The sequence below is a fragment of the Trichomycterus rosablanca genome, chromosome 2 (genome assembly GCF_030014385.1).
Source record: "Trichomycterus rosablanca isolate fTriRos1 chromosome 2, fTriRos1.hap1, whole genome shotgun sequence".
Lineage (NCBI taxonomy): Eukaryota > Metazoa > Chordata > Actinopteri > Siluriformes > Trichomycteridae > Trichomycterus > Trichomycterus rosablanca.
Genome location: NC_085989.1, coordinates 28,036,097 through 28,056,393, shown reverse-complemented (window position 1 = coordinate 28,056,393; position 20,297 = coordinate 28,036,097). Strand labels below are relative to the sequence as shown.

At 38.1% G+C, this 20,297-nt stretch overlaps 1 protein-coding gene across 35 annotated transcripts in view; it reads left to right on the top strand.

The window, feature by feature from the left end:
- Window positions 1-20,297, top strand: part of clasp2 (cytoplasmic linker associated protein 2) — a 66,055-nt gene that overhangs the window by 6,101 nt on the left and 39,657 nt on the right. For 29 of the 35 annotated variants that reach the window (XM_063013795.1, XM_063013641.1, XM_063013759.1 and 26 more), the window contains exons 5-9: window positions 1,424-1,499; window positions 1,780-1,877; window positions 7,078-7,148; window positions 13,193-13,339; window positions 19,049-19,125. In XM_063013795.1, coding sequence (XP_062869865.1) covers window positions 1,424-1,499; window positions 1,780-1,877; window positions 7,078-7,148; window positions 13,193-13,339; window positions 19,049-19,125 — 469 coding nt within the window. Of the gene's footprint in view, window positions 1-1,423; window positions 1,500-1,779; window positions 1,878-7,077; window positions 7,149-9,052; window positions 9,184-12,571; window positions 12,784-13,192; window positions 13,340-19,048; window positions 19,126-20,297 lie in introns of those variants that run through there. The other 6 variants (XM_063013802.1, XM_063013788.1, XM_063013779.1 and 3 more) reach the window with 2 other exon arrangements.

The window sequence follows — 20,297 nt, the reverse complement described above, 5'->3', positions numbered from 1 at the left end:
AGTTAACCAAATTCAGTTGACAACTGGTTTCCATTTTACTAGCCACAACCTAGTCATGATTACTGTCAGACCTGTTTAATCTAAACATCGCTTAAATTGGACCTGTCTGGCAGTGTGAAGCAGGCTAGAAAGTCTCAAAAAGCAGCATGTGATGCCACATTCTAAAGAGATTAAAATACAAATGTGTAACAAAGTCACTGAAATCAACCTGTCTGGAAAGCCTTTACTAAAGCTTTGGGACTCCAACGAACAACAATGACCGTCATTATCTACAAATGACAAAGTTCTGCCTAGAATCCAATTGAGAAGCTGTAGCAAGACTTTAAACGGCAGGTCATGCTTAAAACCCTCCAGTTCCTCCACATTAATGTAAAAGACTTAACACAAGTTATTGCAAACATTTGATTGCAATAGTTACTGGTAAGGCTGGCAAAACCAGTTACTAGGTTTAGGGGCAATCACTTTTTTACATGGGTGACACGTTTTCAATAAATCTTTATCTTCAACAAATATTTTGATAATTTAAAAGCTGCTTTTTGTGTTTCCCCATGTTGTCTTGATGATATAATAATGTTAGTTGGAAAATATAAAAATAAAAATAATAAAGCACAGTAAATTGTTTAAACGATCCCTTCTCTGAGATTTGACCACCAGTGTAGTAGAGTGCTCTTTTGACATGTGACCCTAATTTATGCTTCATGAGAAGTGCTTTTTTTGGACTGTCTAGAAAGCAGAAGTTCAATTTTTAGAGTGACCCCTTCTTAGGAAGAGTATCTGTCTTGACTATCCTGTGACTATTGCATTTGATTCCTGTGCAGTGCATCATTTAGCTGTACTTAGATAAATGTAGTTTTTTTTATTAGTGAACTCCTAAAAGACTGTTCACTGGCTTTGAAAAATTAACACAGTTCTGTTTGACTTGAACAGCCCAGCCCACTTAATGAAAGGGCTGTCTACATACTGCCACAGAATCTTACTAAGCCTTTAAAAAGAAATGTAAATGATGTTTTAAAATAGACAAGTATTTTAGATATGTCCATATAAGTATGTATTGAGACAACACACACCGCCACTGACTTCATTTTGAGAGAATCCTTTTACTGGTGTGCATTTTCTGCACAGATGTCATATAGAGATACTCTTTTGCACCTTTTATTCACCAGCATGAAGTACACAGTTATATGTTTACTCCTACAGTGTTAGTAGCAGGGAAGACATGAGTAAATTAAAAAAAGAATCCCTGAAATAGCCTGTTATTGTTTACATGGAGGAGCATTTGTGATTTGTAAAAGTAACATTTTATGAATGCAAATACTAAGGAAAGATTTGTTCACTTTTGTTAGAAATAATGCATAGCACAACAAGCAGTGTTAATGTGTGTAATCATTAAATAATTGTCATCTCCCTCTTCTTTCTGTTTTAGGTATGGCGCCCAGCCACTGAGTCTGAGTAAATTAGTGCCACATCTGTGTGTTCTAACAGGAGACCAGAATCCTCAAGTATGAATCTATTGGTTATTCTCTGTCTGTTGTGTTAGTGTAATTCTGCATGTACAAGTATTTAGTGCTTCCAGAAACTGGATTGCTTAGTGAAAATAGGATTTAGTAAGTTCATGGTCTATAGAAGGGTTGATCATGCATGAATTGAAAAACAACTAGTAGAAAGATACAGGTGGGAAGAAGGCCTCACTGGGGTGGATTTAAGTGTCTGAGTGTGTAAGTGAGATGCTTAATTGTTCTTCTCCAAGTCTGCTTATATTTACAATTGTGTATTTTTCAGGTGCGGGAGGCTTCCGTAACAACTTTAGTTGAGGTGTATCGGCATGTGGGAGAGCGAGTAAGGGCAGACCTAAGCAAGAGAGGACTGCCAGCTGCACGGTCAGTCTGCTTAGTCCCCTTCTCTCGCATCCAATTTCTCGATGCTTGTAATGGTTTTTCCCTTAAATTTTTCTTAATGTTAAATTATCATGCTTTAAATTTGTTTTATGTCCTAATAATGCCTCAGAAAACAACTTACACATGTGACATGTCAATTGTAGCCCTAGCAGACAGACTAGTCACATGAAATGTCCAGGTTTAAATAGAGTTTTTACATCAAATGCATCCAGAGTTTGTCAGGCTGAAATATGATTTTGTTACGATGTTATCTGATAATACTTTTAAAATAGATATGTTTATTGGGGTACACCACTTTTTTAAAGTAAAAAAAGTACAATTAGTTTATTGTGCATTTTTTTTCCTGTATATCTAGCGATCCAATAACAAGGAACATTACCTTTGAAATTAAAAACCATACATCACTTGGGTGTTGAGTGATCGAAAGCAGTGGTGACTCATTGGTTAGGGTACTGGACTTGTAATTGGAAGGTTGTCAGTTCAAACCCTGCTACCACCATGTGCATCGGTTTGCACATGTGCTGATGGTTAAATAAAGCTTAGTAGGTCAAACATCACATGGTGATGTTGGCTAGATTGTAGTTTATTAGAAGTATTACCCTGTGTCTGTGTGGGTTTCCTCTGGGTGCTCCGGTTTGCTCCCACAATCCAAAAACATGCAGTTAGGTGAATTGGAGATACAAAATTGTCCATGACATTAAAAAACTTGTGAACTCATGAATCTTGTGTAATGAGTAACTACCGCTTCTGTCATGAATGTAACCAAAGTGTAAAACATGACATTAAAAGTATTACGATATCTTCCAGTCTACCATATGTTAATGCTTTAAATCAAACTAGTATAAGTATTTTTGCTGGCTGTGCCACTAAGCAGTAAGCTTGATAACAGTACACAGTATTGACTGACAATACTGACAGTTACATGTGGTATTCACATGCAGTTTTATATGAAATATATTTTAGTTGAAAACAAAAATGGTTCAGCAATAGTCATTATTTGAAGATCTGCAAAATCTTATGAAAAAGCTATGAGGCCACAACAAGCAATTCCAGTATTAGCAAATGTGAGATTACTGTCTAAAATACAAACCTCTTTTCCACAATTAATGGCTCACTAGTCGTTATTGTACTATAATACTGCCATATTGTTTTTACAATGTCATGGTTTAATGTGGAATACAGCAGTTTAGAGTTTTGTGAAATGGTAAACAGTCTCCATCTCCATGTCTGTGTTTTGCTTTTGACTGTGTTATATGAACAATTAGTTTTATTAAATTAGAGATCCAATCAGGTTAAACTTTGAGTGCAGTGACAAGGGTTTAAAACCGAGCATTAAAACATAAAATCTGTGTGGTGTGATATGCTAAGTGTAGCACAATGGCAAGGTCAGCGGCACCGCCTCACTCTATAGGGAAAAATGGCATAGTCAGCCCAAAAGCAGATTTGCCATGTATCACGCTGAGAATCGCCTACCACCCATAACATTTGGTCAGTGAGGATCTCTTTCAATTGATGAATGTGGTACAGGAGGGTGACAAAGGGTACAGAGAAACAGATGGGCTACAGTCAGTAACTATATACCCACAAAGTTCATCTGTATGATGGGTGTAGCATATAAAATAATCAATGACAGTACCTACCAGATAAGTTTACTTAATAAGTAGCTCAGCGAGAATATAACATATAGTGATGGATTGCTTAGGGGTTCCCCATTCAATGGATATGTACTTACTAAACGGAATAGAGCAAAACAACTCATAAATGATTCATGCAGTCATTTAACATTGTGACATTATGCTTAATTTTTATGCACCAATTTGGCAGTTGCATGATTGGCGTCATAGTTATTTCAACGTGCATGCTGTGTTAATGTAGCTAAAACACTGCATTGTGTAAATCTGACAATTCAGCACTGGGAGGGTATTTTTGAGATTCAAGTCACATGGATTTAACTAATGGAATGGACATGCAGCAGATTAGTTTATTGGTATGTATTTGTTTGGCATAAGGTAGAGCGAATAATTGTAAGCATTGAGGAGTTTAGGTCTTCATCTAAAATGGATCATAACTTACAGTGGTGATAAAATCAAAACCACTTAACATAATAATCATAGACAAAAATATTTTAACTGGTGTATTAACATTATAGCCCACATAATATACTTTGTATATATTTTCTTAACCAATTGTATTGGTATTTTGACGTAAGATCTACACAAATATGCTTGGTTTCAAATTTTTTCTTATCAGAGTATGAGGAGTTGTTTTAGAACATACACAGTACACTAAATGCCTAACAGATTACCGCCTAGGATTTAACCACACAGTACAGGAATAGGTGATAAAAACACAAAAAATGTAACTAGAGCACTTTTGAGTTCTACACTGCCCTATCGACCTGTCAGGTGCCCATGCAGACACGATTTGCTGTGTCTAAGGGGAGACGTTTGAACGGGTTTCTTGTTGTTGCTGTAATTGCAATATTTGCTGGTGGTAGTATGTGATGCTGCTCTTTGTAGGACTCCATGTCTGGCAGGTGAAAAGAAGCGGTTGGCGACTGCACGCATGCTGGTGGGACTGTGAGATTGTCTACAGCTCTCCTCAGTGGGAGAATATGGGGAATTTTATATGAGTAGTTTGGGAGGAAAAGGGAAAAGTACAAAATAGATATGCACATTCAGTATTTTTGACTCTTATTAAACTTAGTTTTAATGTTTAGTTTAGATATTTATATTCCTTAAATTGTACATTTCATCTGGCATATGAAGTTAGAAGTTGTCTAGTGTTTGACCATTTAGAGAAAATGACTGCAATTGCTTTTCTGTTCATGTGGAATTATGTTTAAAATCATGCTGGACTGATCTGACCTCAATCTAAATTCAGATGTATAAATTCAGACTTGTTATTGTTACAGTTATTAGGATTTGAAGGAGATTGTAAAGAGAAATCAGGCAGAAACTGGGATATAGCAAATATAGTAAATAATCAAGGACGAGAGGACACATTATGTCGAGTTGGTAACAGATTGAAAACTTATACCTTTGGGACATATCAGTCAGAACAAGTGAGGCACAGCCACATGGGTACCGACCAACTGAGTGCAAGATGGATAGGCAGAAAGGACAGTATGGAGACATGAGAAGTGTGTATGTGTGTGTCTGTGTGGTTTGGGGGGAGGGGTGGGCTTATTCGTCTTGTCTCCAAGCTGCCGAACGCTGACCCCTCCCACTGGTTTGTGTTCCAAGGAGGAGGTTATGTAAAAAAAGGAACCGAATCCCTGAGCTGCCACACGCTTGTGCTCATGCACACTGCTATGCAGTTTTTTTGGTATGCATGCATGGCACTGGGTAGGAGTCGCTGCTTTTTTAATCGTTCGGGCCACACAAACAATGACTAAGATGTCTGTGAAGGTGGGTGTGAAATTGCATGCTCCCTGAATCGTTCTTTTTGTCTCGTTTATGCCTCTTTTTTTTTTTTTTTTTTTTTATTCGTTTTTGTGCCTCACAGAAGCTTCCTGTTCTTTCACTCTGTCGCTGCACCATTTCGGAGAGAAAGGGGGAAGAATGGTATCAGGGCTGCAGTGCATTGAATTAGGGAAACAGTGTGTGACTGTGTATGCATGCACTATGTTTATGCTGTGTGACAATTACATGGCTGATCTGATTTGACTTGAATCCAGATACACCCATGTAGGCGCAAGCACATCTGTCAGTGTAGTAAAACTTTGTCATCTAAGCTGTTATTAATCTCCTAAATTTTTGGAGTGCGGTGTGATGTGTGTTCTGGACACAGTATGCACTAAGGCTGAGTGCTGTCATATTCTGTATGGTTTAATTTGAATTCACTAGTAAAAAATTATTCACTAGTAGTCATACTGTTAACTGTTCGGTCGTATTGCAAATCTCAAGTCCACTAGAAATGAATGCTTCAAGTAACTTCAGTTCTAGAGTTGAATGTTTAGCACCAAGAGAGAGATGTCAATTAGACTGGATAATGGCTTTATCACCCATCATTTTTTGTTTTGACTCTTTTATGGGATATTGTTCCTTTTTGATAGACTAAATAACTGAATTTAATTAAAAAATATGTTGTTACAGTGGCAGACATCATTGACAAGACTCCTGTTAAATACACCCACACATACATACTAGAATAGAATGCCTTTGTCATATATACACAAGAGCAGTACAATGAAATTACTACTAAAATTACAGCTTGTTTGGAAGCTGTTTTCACAGTGCAGAGACAGCCAACAGAGACAGTATGCTACTGCTGAAGCACAAAGGATTAGGGACATTGCTCAAGGCCCAACAGTGGCTGCATGGCAAAGCCAGGATCAAAACCACAACCTTTTGATTGATAGCTAAACTAACCACTTGCCATTCTAACCACTAGGCTATGCTTGTCCCACACAGTATTTTAAAAATTGATTATTTAAAAATGTAGAATATTATAAAATCTAAATGCAGCACAAGTGAATTGTAGTGTTGTTGTTTAACCAGCCGGATCAAAGCACAGGAGTTCCTAGCTGTAGTAAAACCTACTGCTAGTCTGTATGAGCTAAAGTTGGGTTACAACATGATTTAACTATTGAAAACTCAATAACACCCCTCGGTTTATTTTAGCTGTGATGTGTTTTACAAACACCACCCAGAGATTTAGGTGTTCCAGTTGTGTTTCAACCATGGTGAAAAGTAAGGCGCTGTCACAAAAGCTGAGAGAGAAAATCATTTAATTGCACCAAAAGGCCAGTGGATTTTGGGAGGATTGTCCAACCTGGCCCTGAGAGAAAAAAAATCTCGTCCAGAGGCTTTAGCAGTCTTATCAGGACAACAAAGAAAAACTTATTTTACTTAATCTTAAAGGATGACCTGATGTGAGCTGGAAAAATTTCAATGGCAACCAAAGGAAGATCGCTTAACAAGGACTTAATGGCTGGACTTTACAACACATGCCACTCTTGACTAGGAAGCAGAGGAAGGGTTGAATGGATATTCTTTCATTTTTGATGATACCTTTTAATACGTAGTTGTTAATGGTGGTTAAATATTTATTTTAATAAATAAACATGGCCTTAATAGGCATCGATCCATTTATATTGCTATATAGTTTTTGTGTTTCTGAAAGTTTCTTAAAAGTCATGGGTGGTTTATGGTTCATGGTTTCCTTGTCTGTTTTGCAGGTTGCAGACTATTTTAAATCAGTTTGATGAGGTGCTGAACTCTGGAAATATGGCTCTTAGCCTAAGTCAAGGTAAGTGAATAATTAAATTATTGAAGTCAAATTGTTGGCATGTTTTTTTGCTAAGCATAAGTGACAGTCTAGTATAAAGTTTCCAAAATGTGAGAACAAAAGCCTGTACCAGGTATTATTGCACTGAATATTTTTGAATTGCTTTGGAGGCAATTACTATCTTCAAGCAAACATGATGCAATCGGGTTGCGCAGCGGTCTAATTCGTGAGCCCACCACCGATGACATTTGACTTAGAATCTCATTTGTGCTATCGACTGGCCAGGCTCCTTCACAGGTATAGTTGGCTGTCTGTTTGGGGGGGGATAGAGCAAAAAGTAATTGCCACTGTACAGTTGTGGCCTCTGTTGCAATGGATGATCTGGAGAGCTTAGCATGTATCTCCGAACAAGATGTAGCTCTCTCTAAGATTCAGTTGGAGGCAGGTGAAAAGAAGCGACTGCACACATGTCAGATGAGCATGTCATACTTATAGACCTCCTCAGCCAACATGGGGGGCCTGTGTTTTTGCCATGATTCCAAAGGAAGGAAATTGGAGATGACGTTGTCTTTTATTAATTATAAATTGATTAGTGTTTATTGGACCTATTGGCTTAAGTTTTCTTTAGTAGCAGGAAATATTAGGTTTGTTGTTTAGATAGTTACAGTGCATCCGGAAAGTATTCACAGTGCTTCTGACCCTAAGCACGCAGCCAAGAGAACAAAGGAGTGGCTTCGGGATAACTCTGTGAATGTCCTTAAATGGCCCAGCCAGAGCCCAGACTTGAACCTGATTGAACATCTCTAGAGAGATCTGAAAATGGCTGTGCACTGATGCTCCCAATCCAACCTGATGGAGCTTGAGAAGTTCTGCAAAGAAAAACTGCCCAAAAATAGGTGTGCCAAGCTTGTAGCATCATACTCAAAAAGACTTGAGGCTGTAATTGCTGCCAAAGGTGCTTCAACAAAGTATTGAGCAAAGGCAGTGAATACTTACAGTATGTACGTTATATTTTTGTGTTTTATTTTTAATAAATTTGCAAATATTTCAAACAAGTTTTTTTCACTTTCATCATGGGGTATTGTGTGTAGAATTTTAAAGGAAAAATGAATGTAATCCATTTTGGAATAAGGCTGTAACATAATAAAATGTGGAAAAAGTGAAGCACTGTGAATACTTTCCGGATTCTCTGTACACAGTCTTGCGAGACCAGTTGACATCTCAAACAGGATTATGTTTGGACAAAGTCTTTGCACTAATTGCCTATTTGTTTTCTCTAAAAACAAGAGTCTTCAGAAAAAAATTTACGTTACCGCCAGAGAAGTTTACAACAGTTTGCTAACAGGTGCAAAAATCAATTATGTAACAAATTTTGCAGAAGGAATAAGGAAGAAAGCTTTCTCAGAATAGGGGGTGTTTTTTTTAGCTGGAAAGATCACATATAGGTTACTTATAGTATAGCCATATAGTGTAAGTTTCTCCTGACATTTAAACTTTTCTAAACACATGAGACTAAACAACACATGGTTAAAAGATTGCAGACACATCTTACTAGTGGGTTTGATTATTTTAAACATTCACAATGCTAACAGGTGATTGATATCAAGCATGCACTTATTGAAATAGCTGTAACTGTTGACTTTTTTATAACATTGCAATGGGATGCCACTTTTGCAACAATTTAATGTCCTAGCATACAGTTGTATTTTGGAGAATTTTGTATTTCATGTCCAGCGTTGGTGCTGTTGATCCAAGATCTAGTTAAATGACTTCTCAGATGAGTGGCGGTTGAACCAATCATGCTGTACTTTTGAAGACAAATAGCCTGTACTGCTAGTCTGATGTTCCTTGGCAAGTTGTTCAGTGAACTTGGCGAGTATGCTGCAGCAGTGGGGAGAGGGTTGTGAAAGCTGTGCCTGTCACTGCTTCTCTCTGCCACGACCGAACAAACTGAGTGTGTGTGTGTGAGGGAGTGAATGAAAGAGAAGCTTTTCTCAGAACCAGTGTAGTTATGGCTGTTGTTGATGGAGCTGGTGGGTGCATGTATTAGCAGATGGTGAGTGCATGTATTTGCTATCAGAATTTGTGTTTAATTGTATGATTTGAGTTCGTCATTGAAAGGTGTTTACATGCGTGCGGATGTCTGCTTGGTTCGAGCATATGGCTAAGTGCACAAAGCTGCTTACTGAAAGAGCAAAAGCTATATATAGGAAAAGCATGGCTAGGGATCTGGATGTAGTTTCATTTCATTCTAAAAGTTTCTAATTATTTTATATTTATTTTGTAAGTAAATATGCTGTTTGTAAATAAGTAAATCTCTGCAATTGTGTTAAACTATTTAGCAATTGTTGTTTGTTTGCGCAGTGACGCAGTAACTAACATGATTTTCACACACCAAGACAAGCATGACCTGGTTTGCTTGCATGACCCGGTTTCCAGGACGTCTCACTACTTGGTTATTAAGGGATGGTTCACAGGGTCGAATGTTGACTCTAATAATAACCATAGCAGCTCCCCTCTTAAATCTTAAGACGCTAGCCACTTAGTAAGGGAATCCTTCATGATTGCATTTAGGAGATGTAAAGTAGTGATAAATTAAAAGGCTTTTGGTGGCATAACTTAACTGAGAGAAGGACTGTAAATAAGCTAACATGGTTGTGTTTTTATTTTTATTTTGTACACATCCATTGATTATTTACATCAGTTGTTTTCACCTAATTTTAATTGTAGTAACTGTCATATTTTTTGCCCATTATTTTGCCCTTTTTACCTAAATAGGTTTTTAGATTTCACAGTGACCTTGATACTTTTTAGTATTACATGGAATTCACTATTTGTGTGTGCATGTTTCATGAAGGAATGACCTCACTTTCTTTCCCATCTTGACTAAATAAATTACTAGTTACAACCGTGATGTAACACCCTGACATTACATGCACAGCATCACAGTACATTTAGCAGCAGATTACACTAATTAGAAGTAACTAAATAGGTCATGGCTGGTACAGTGGCACAGCCGTTATTATTGCTGCTGAGCTGTTTGTCCCTTTTAGTAACTGCTTTTGTGAAGTTTGTTGTTTTCTTCTTGTCTATAGGTTTTATTATGTAGTTCTTATTCCTCTCACCTCAATGAACATGCTAGTATGTAAATTAGCTTACAGTAAAGCTGGAATTACTCTTGCTGTTAGTCTAGGAAACTTGTATGCAAACATTGTGTTGTTTCTGTACGTCCTCATAAATAAATGTGTGCATGTGCTGTAGCACATCCTAATCATGGCAGTACAGCACAGTGAAATGGGGAGTTAAAACATATGGCAACAGTGGCTACAGTTTACAGATTTTCAATACAATGTTTATGAACAATTTAAGCATACTGTTTACATCGTACATGAATAATAATATTTTCACCTAAAATGGTTCAAATTCAATACATTTAATTACAAAAATACTAGTCAGAGTGTCTATTTTTTTGTTTGCGTTTATTGTATTTAGCTAACGTCTTCATGCAGATGTTTAATGGACTTTTAGTTATTACTTCTCGTTTATTACAATGCAAGCAAATGAGGGTTAAGGGCATTGCTTAGAGGGCCAACAGTGACAACTTGGTGCTGGTTAGGCATGCCTTCTCCATGACCTCAACTGTCCAGAGACCACTGCCCTATTTTGGCAGTAAATATAGCATAGTCATATCTTTCTAGGAAATCATTAGTTAGTTCTATATTTAATAAATAAAGCATTACTAAGTTACTGTACATGCTGTACAGATGCTGTTGCATCTTATTAGTGAAGTCTTATTTTAGCTTGGGTTTCCCAATGTTTGGATTAGGAGGTTTGGATTAGATAGGGAATCTAGGAGTGTAGTCAGTAATGTGTAGCATCTGTAATCAAACAGCTGTAATCAAATATCTTCAAAACTGCAACAAAATGTCTTTTGCTATTTTTTTATAGCTAAGTGATAAAAATGGTTGAGGAGGCTAGAAATGTTGTGAAATGTTAAACAAAATAAGCTGTAGAAATGATGCAATCATGCATGGGTACTAATAAAATATCTAGGAGTATGAGAATTTTATAAGACAAGACAAAAATAAGCACTTATATGATCTTATTTACCCTCCACAATGCTTAATTTCTGCAAAAATTAACATAATAAAGGGCAATCTCATGTAAAGGGCAGGGTTCAAAAGCACCACTGAATGCTTGTGGTCTTCTATCCTTTAATTGGCATTGTGTTAAAGACTGGAGCGCAGCACTGCATGGATTGCGCAATATTTTACCAAGCTGTTCTTGATAAACACCTTTGAGTCATTATTGACTTGACAGTTTATGTTTTAAAACTTTTTAACATCCTAGAGTCATACCAAGTGACCTGTATGTTATTTTTCTGGTGCAATAGCCTACCCACTTCCTAAATGTAAAAGTTATTTTTTTGGTTTATTTAATTTGCAAACGTGGTTATAAGGGGTCACCACCTGACATTTTGGACTTTGGAATGCCATAATGAATTGTTTTGATGTACTTCCAGTGTTTGATGCACTAGAAATGCGGTCACACACATGTATATTACAGTGAGACTTTTTCAATTTAGTGTCAATATTATCAAACACGTGCTCATTCATTGTTGTGTTAATGACCTTAGTTATAAGTGCATTTTAATACCTATAAAATTTAACACTCTGGTGTGCACAATGTTATTTGAAACCCCTTTTAACCAGAGATGTGGGCTCCCATTGTTGTCATGGAAACGGTTGTTGGAGATGTGCCAGCTCTCCCGCCCCTGCTGTTCCCTCTCGTTTTTGTTTTCCTTTTTTTAATCTGCTTGTCACCCTTTTAATGTTCTCATCCCTTTTATCACCTTCTTTAATTTCTCTCTTCTGCTCTCCTGTTTTTGAATCCTGATTTGTTTGAACACACCCTTCTGGCTAAACAATGATGGATTATGCTAGTATGCTAATAATGCTAATGCAGCGACTTGAAACACAGAGGCTTTTCATAGCCTGCTAGTGGGATCAGCATGCGTAATGTGGACTCCTCCTGACCCAAATGGGGTAACAATTGTCATGGCTGCCTCTCTCACTCTGTCCACACACACACACAAGCACACAATAGAGCTTTTCATGTGTCAGGGTGTGGTTGCTTTTGAGCCATTCCTATTTTTATTACACTACTACGTCCTTTCATCCATGATTTTACAAATGGTGCGTATGTGTGTGTATGTGCCTACTGAGATGGCAATGTTGTGGTAATGCTAATTAACTTAGTCTGACAGGACAAGCTCATTTATATTCCAGAAACATACTTCAGTCTTCGAGCTTACTGGCTGACAAAGGGTGATGTCATCACTTCTGTGATTGGCTCTTTAAGCACCATGTGAAGGAGGGGTGAAGGGACAGGAGGAAGAGAGGCATAGGGGAGGGGGCGAGAGAAGGAAGGCGGGTGGAGGAGGCTCAGAGAAAGGAGGAAAGGTGGTGAGACTGTGATGCAGTGAAGTCAGAGAAAAGATGCTAACGGATTGTATGGCTGATGGTTCTGTGGATCTCTGTGTTTTGACTTTATCATCACCACCTTGCCTGCTGCCATGTGAGTGTCAGCTTGGGCGCAGGTCTGACTGAGAGGGCGTCAGTCATGAGGCGCCTCATCTGCCAACGCATCTGTGACTGTAAGTGTTGATTTGCTATGCTAGCACAGCGCATCTGCAAGTGAGAGTACAGTAAATCCTGAGTGTGTTGCTTATCGAATAGGGTGTAGTCCAGCATTTGTTGCCATAGTGAGCACAGAACTGGTTATTGAAGTGCTTGGATTTCTGCATTCCGCTAGCACAGCCGAAGTGAGTAGGCGTGAGGAGGTTGTTTGATGTGTAAAATCAGTCCTTATTGTTTAGCACCAGGGGACCATTCTAATCTGCACTACAATGATTAAAAAACATTTCATTGAATTCATTTTTATGTAGTGTATTAAAATTAATACTGGTATCAGAGGGTAAACTAAAATCATTGTATTTATTGTATGTGATCTGTAATGCTTTAGCACTATGTCCAATTGAAAACTCTTCTGACATTTCCTTTCAGATCGCAGCTTTGATGACAATGACTCGGTGGATGGTAATCAGCCCTCTTCTGCCCAGGCAGCTTTCAAAGTACCCAAAGTGCCGAAAAAACCTGGAGATTCAGCCAGCAGTTCCCGGAGACCCAGTGCAACAGGAGCTGCCAAAATGAGTAAGCAATCCCACACCGTGTTAACCTTCATAAAGTTACAAAATGACTGTGTCAACAGTTTTAAATACATATTTTATTTCTCAGCATGGACACTGTAAAAACCATCACTACCATTGTATTCTAACATTATAATGCTAAATGTCAATGAGTATGTGAGTTGGTTTGCACCTAAAATGCATTGAGTTATGGGAGAAATGTATTTAGTGCAGATTTGCATTTTTCTGTTTTACATTATTTTGGTGAAGCTGTCCTCATGGTTACATGACTAATGCTAGGATAAAGCACTGTGCCCCAGGACTTTGACCCGGCTACTCCGAAACCTTAATGTTGGAGCCATACAGAGTTGGGCTTACTACAGAGTGTGCTTCAGATTGTTGTCCTGTTGCATAACCCTACTGTGCTTTGCACCTGAGCTTTGGGTCACAAACATACACATTACACACATTCTCCTTCATCAATTTACAACTCGTCCAGACCATCACACTGTTGGTGGCATGGGCTTATGGTTGAATGGGGTGTTATCTTTGCACCAGAAATAAGGGGAAGTATGTTTTCCAAAATGTTCCAACTTTGACTCATCAGTCTATATAATATTGTCTTGGGAGTCATCTAGTATTTGTATTTGTTTTATTTTTGGTCTGCACTTGTTTGCACTCTGCAACTCTCCGATGGATGCAATTTTTGCTTAGTGTCTTTTTTAGTATGGAATCCTGGCTTGGTGGGTAGCACTGTCGCGTCACAGGGAGAAGGTCCTGGGTTCAATTCCCAGGTGGAGTGGTCCGGGTTCTTTCTATGTGAAGGTTGAATGCTCTCCCCGTATCTGTGTGGGTTTCCTCTGGGAGCTCTAGTTTACTCATACAGTCCGAAGACATGTAAATGAGATGTATTGGAAATACAAAATTGCTTTTTACGGTGTTTGACATTGAACTTGTGTAACCTGTAACTACCTACCCTGTCCTGAATGTAAAACATAACTTTAAACACCTAATAAATAAATATTATGGACATGTGTTTGTTGACCTTAACCGAGTCAAATGAGGCCTGAAGTTTTGGTATGCTGTCCTCCTGGGAAGGTTCACTAATTTCCCAAGTTTTCCCTTTTTGTGGATAATGGCTTTCACTGTGATTCACTGGATTTCCTGAGCCTTAGCCTGGCTTTGTAGCTGTTCCCAGACTGGTTGATTTCAGTCACTGTTTCACATTTGTATTTGAATCTCTTGAGAATGTGGCATCATGTGCTGCTTTTGAGTCCTAGCCTGCTTTACATTGCCGGACAGGTTTTGTTTAAATAATATTTAGATTTAACAGGTCAGGCAGTAATCATGCCTGGGTGTGGCTGGTAAAATTCAGCTAACCAAATTCAATCGCCAATCATGTTCATTTAGTAGCTAAGTTTTTGTAAAACATTTTGTGTTTTTTTGAGATTTTGAATGATCTTTGTATATATTTCTATATACAGTACATTATATAAGTAATTTAATGGTTTGAAACAAAAGTGTGAAATATGCAGAAACTGAATAAATTGGGAAATGGCACAGTAAACTTCAAGCCAAGAATTGTCATGGCCTTGTCCAACTAGCCTCTGGTCCAACATGGCCATCCTTTCCATGTTTCACAACCAGCATCTTTCAACGACTATAGGTTACACACTCTAATACATACAGTAATAATTCAGGTTCTGTTAAATTCCTGAATACAGTTTAAACAGATTCATTCTTAACTGTTTAAAAACTCTTTTTGCCTGCAGTCTCTACTATCAGCAATTACAGTGGAGACTGATGGTTCTGCTGAATCTCACACTACCTTGCTTTGCAGTTCATTAAGATAAGAGAAGGTTTATCCTAATTTCCCTGTCACAGAATTTGTTTAGGCTTGATGAGCAAGCCTTTTACAACGGATGTCTGATCACACATTCTTTACCCTCCTGTTCTGTGTGAGCTGCCCCTTCGGTTTTCACTCAAGGTCTGTTGTTCCTTTGGGACCTGGGATTGACTGTTCTGTTTTGCACAGACAGGATCTCTGCTAAACAAAAATCTCTGTGTATGGTTATAAAATATGTAAAAATAATATGTGGATTATAATATGTACAATTCCATTATTTGGAGACACATGCACACAAGTATGTATAAAGAATGAAATAAATTTAAAAAACAGGAGGTAATGTCACAGTATTCCATACAGTGCTCCAAGCACCTTAATGTTAAATACAGCTAACCTTTTAAATGAGATTTATAGGAATAAAAAGGAACAAATAATGAAGGTAAGGGTCATTCTCAGGCTGCATTCACATGATGATGGCACGAGTGCAAAAGCGGTTTTGCCAAACATTTTCTATTGAGTGAGGTGATGCCACTTGCCTTGACGCTGCACAACCTTAAGGATCACCATACCCTGAGGTTTGCTATTTTGATGCTTGTCTTAAGTTCTCTGGTTGAACTTTAATCCAGGTCAGTTTGTCGCTGACCTTCTCAAAGCACCGCCAATGACACAAATTGTTTATATGACGTAGACCTGCTGTATTTCACTTTAAATGATGACCAGTGTCGGAACTTTCTGCATAGAATAAACTGTCAGTACTGTCAATCAATACTGTCAATAACGTGTTGTTTTCAAGCTGACTGCTCAGTGGCACAGTCTGCATAAAGCGCTTTTGCTGTGTATCACATGAAGGGTGTAAATGCTGTGGTAAGTGGCAATACGAGCCCAGCTTCACGGTGAATGAAGCGCAAACCACTTATGTGAATGCTGCTTTAGTGATCCAGTTACTGCATTATCACACAGGTGTGGTTACCATCATTACTAATGGTATTAGTATTAATACCATGACTTTACATTGGTTTGGCATGAACATCAGGCAAATCCTTGTAGCACATTTTCTCATAACTTGTTCTCCAAGGATGTTAAACAAACATGGTGAGATGTTTTATCCATGTCGACTCCCTTTCTTTCCCTGAGCCATAGTGATGTGTGATTGGCTGTACTGACAGCAGCATGTTGTTGTCAATACAGATTCATCAGTAGTTGGAACAAGTGGTAGGGAAAATCCATCTCGAGCATTGTCATGCTGTACCATGTTAAATGCCTATGTGAAATCAGTGTAAAATATAGTACCTGGTACTTTTCTCTTGCTTTTTACATTTGTGATCTGAGTCCATGTGCTTCCTCTTGGCCTATATCCAGCTTATCTCCATTAGTAATCAGTATCTGACCTCTACCATTTCTCCCACCATGACCATCTTTACCAAGGACTTCACTTTCTTCTGCATCTTTTTCAATGAATTGAAATTGCTGGTGATTACAAGTAGGTTTTGCCTGCTACTCACTGGGTTGTAGGATGTTGGGCAAATAGGGCCACAAACATAGAGTTGCTATCTGGGTGCACAGAAATGTTTCTAAATGCCTGAGAACAGCACTGTGTGTTCATCATGAGTCTTTAAGTACCCAGTGCATGACCACTTAGTCTCGGACAACCCAAAAATGCTAATGTTTAGTCTCTCTAGTTCACTACCAAGTACTGAACTTGCCAAATTAACTAAGACCATAAACATTCCGCAGTCCATGATGAGCCAGTAATATACCTTTCAATGCCCATTCTGTTTCTCACAGTGGGTATCATGAACCTTTTTATTCTGGATGACTTCCAGTATAGCATTGTTTTTCGGACTACTCATTTGTGCTCTGTGGAATCAAATAGACTGTCTGATCATCCCAATCTTTTCTTAACCCTGCAGTAGACTCAACATTGTGCTGTAGGTTTACCAAGTATGCATCTTGTCATGAAAAACTCCCACTAGATGTTTTTGAAAACTGCACCACAATCCACAGTTGTTTCCCAAAGGTGGGGTTGTGTTCGCTCTTTGTCTGGAATTTCCTCTTTGACCTTACTATCAAGAGTGACAGTACCACTCTCTGGTTCATAGGTACACTCAAAACTCAGGTAGCAAATTTAAAAACACACCAACAAGTTCTTCTTTGCCGTCGAACAACTGATATAATTATGAGTTTGTGGTGTTGACCAAAGGGACAAATCCTAATTGATTTTCTGTAGGTTACATAGTGTGTAGATGTGATTCTTATTATATGCGCTGTAGCGCACAAGCGTAAATGATAAGCAGGTATTTGGATTCAGCCATATTCAAAAAACAAGTGAAATGGTGGAAATGCCACATAGTTTTGTGATGGCTGAGACAGCTCACTGATTATTCTATAGACAACTATATTTAAAATGATTTTCTCATCAAGTTGTTGCAGCTCTTGTAGTCCTTTATTAGATAATGAAGTCGTTATTTGAAGCGTTTTATTAAAATTCTTGCGTTACAGAAATGACTGTGACAAAGCATATCCGCCCCCACACACACAGTACAGAGGGAACTCCTCCCATGGCAGCACTGAGGTTTCCATAGTTACAGATGAGTGTGCTCAGTTGCTATAGAAACCGTCAGAGCGGTCAGTCACCTATGAATTGTCACAGTTTACAATGACATTTCTACATGTGTCTATGTATTCTAAGGAAAAATGCAAATATAAACAGAATCATAAAGAATCACAAAGTGTTATACATTTAATTAAAAGTGACACAGAACGTTATTAATGTTTTTTACATTAGTAATTTGACAGTCTTTGTGTAAATATACAAACTCTATTTCCAGAAAAGATGGGACATTTTGTAAAACACAATAAAAAGGAAAGTGTTATTTGTTAATTCTCTTGAATCTTTTTTAAATTGATAAAAGTAGAAACAAAAGATTTCCAATGTTTTCAAGAAGATTGGACAAAGGCATGTTTACCCCTGTGTTCCATTATCTTTTCTAATAATAAGACCAGTTGTTTATGAGCAAGGCTGGATTAAGGCTCACTTCTTTGCAAAAAAAAATGTGTGAGTGAATACATTTTCCAACACATGATTGCAAAGATTTAAGAAGAAGATAGAAGATATACTTTATTTGTCACATATACATATACAGGTGTACAGTACAATGAAATTCTTTTCTTCGCATATCCCAGCTTGTTTGGAAGCTGAGTGCAGGGTCAGCCATCTTACGGCACCCCTGGAGCAGACAGGGTTAAGGGTCTTGCTCAAGGACCCTACAGTGGCTGCATAGCTGAGCCTGGATTTGAACCGCCAATCCTCCGGTTGATAGCCCAAAGCTCTACCCACTAGGCTACCACTGTCCCTGTCTATAGTATATATTTAGTCTACATATAACATTATAAGAGTCAGAGAGTCCAGAGCAACCTTTGGGTGTGATGGGGCAAGGGCAATAACAATTTAAAATTCCTGTGAATCCCTTACATTGTTTAGCCTTCAAATTGACAGGCTTTTATTATGCATATAACCACATGGGCTTAGATATACTTTTAATTACTCTTTATCAGTAAACACAATTACAACAGACTGTGTCTTTTTTTTTAGTTTGAGGAGGTTGTGCCAATGGCATGGATGACATGTACAATTGTAAAGGCACTAGTAATGATGAGAGGTACATATACATTTTGGGGCACCACAGAATCCCTTGGCTGTCATTAAGCAGTGTTTTCAAGAGTGTCCATAAAAATAAACTAAATTTGAATTGGGACAATGCTTTCTTTTGGCGTATTGTGTGACAGAAAGAAAGCTTATCAGATGAACGCTGTCTCGTACTATCACTAGGACTGCTTGCTGCCGTGTTCTGGTATTTTATCTGTCCACTGTTTGTGTGTTCTGTACAGGTGTGTCGAAAGAAGGAGCAGGAGCTGTGGACGAGGAGGATTTTATCAAAGCATTCACAGATGTTCCCACTGTTCAAGTGAGATATGTCTTTGCTTTACTTTCAAATGTACAGTCCCGTCCCCAATTATTGGCACTCCCTGGTAAAAGAATAATGAGGGTGTTAAGAAATTCACCTTTTAGTAAATTTGCTTAATTTTATACTGAAAAATAAGTACATTTATTCCAATGCAAAAAATCATTTATGAAGAAATAATTATTTTTAACAAGACCATTTTTGCTACAATTATTGGCACTTCTGCACTTGATACTCTGTCCAACTTTGCTTTGCCAGTAAAACAGCTCTTACTCTTCTTCTATAACATCTTATAATATAGAGCAGCAAGACCATTCCTCTATATAGAATTTCTCCTGGTTGTCCAGGGTTCTGGGTCCTCAATTGTGCACTATCATTGTTAGCTCACCCCGCAGGTTTCCTGTAAGGTTTAGATCAGAGGACTGAGAAGCCACAGCAGAAGGTTGTTTTTGTTTTCAGTAAAAAAGTTTTTGTGTTGATCTGGAGATGTGTTTTGAATCATTGTCCTGCTGGAAGATTCATTAAGTACCCATTCTTAGTTTCTGTGTAGAGGTAGACAGACAGATTTTGATTGCAAATGTTTTGATATTTCATGATGTCCATGATGTAATGTACGCTAATGAGGCTAACAGGGTCTCTGGAGGAAAAAACATCACAGACCCTCTACCATACTTAACAGTGGTAAGCTGGTTCTTATTTTTAGTGTAGTCATTCGTCCTTTTATGTCAAACCCATCTTGAGCATTTGTTGCCAAAAAGCTGACCATAAAGTCCAAGTAGCATTTAGCAAACTCGAGGTGCTTCTGGTTGTGGTTAGATGACAGAAAATCCTTTTTAATGGCAGGTCTTTTAAATCATCTGTTGGCATGGATGTCTTATGGTAGTTCTGGAGACTTGGTTACTTAACTCGCCAACACTGTTTTGCCATCATCCGCACTTGTCCAGGCAAGGTTGTCTATTTGTCTGATTGGAACTTTTTTAAATATTGATGTAAGTGTACATCTGAGTAGCTATTTTTAATAGTTATTCTCTGAATCCCAACACACTTTTTCCTTATTTGAATTGTGTGTGTGTGTGTGTGTGTGGGGGGGGGGGGGGGGGGGGGGGGTTGTCTCTGAGGGTCTAAGCCCTATCCCTCATTATTTTGGCCCTAGAGCAAGGCCTGTGTAGTTGCTT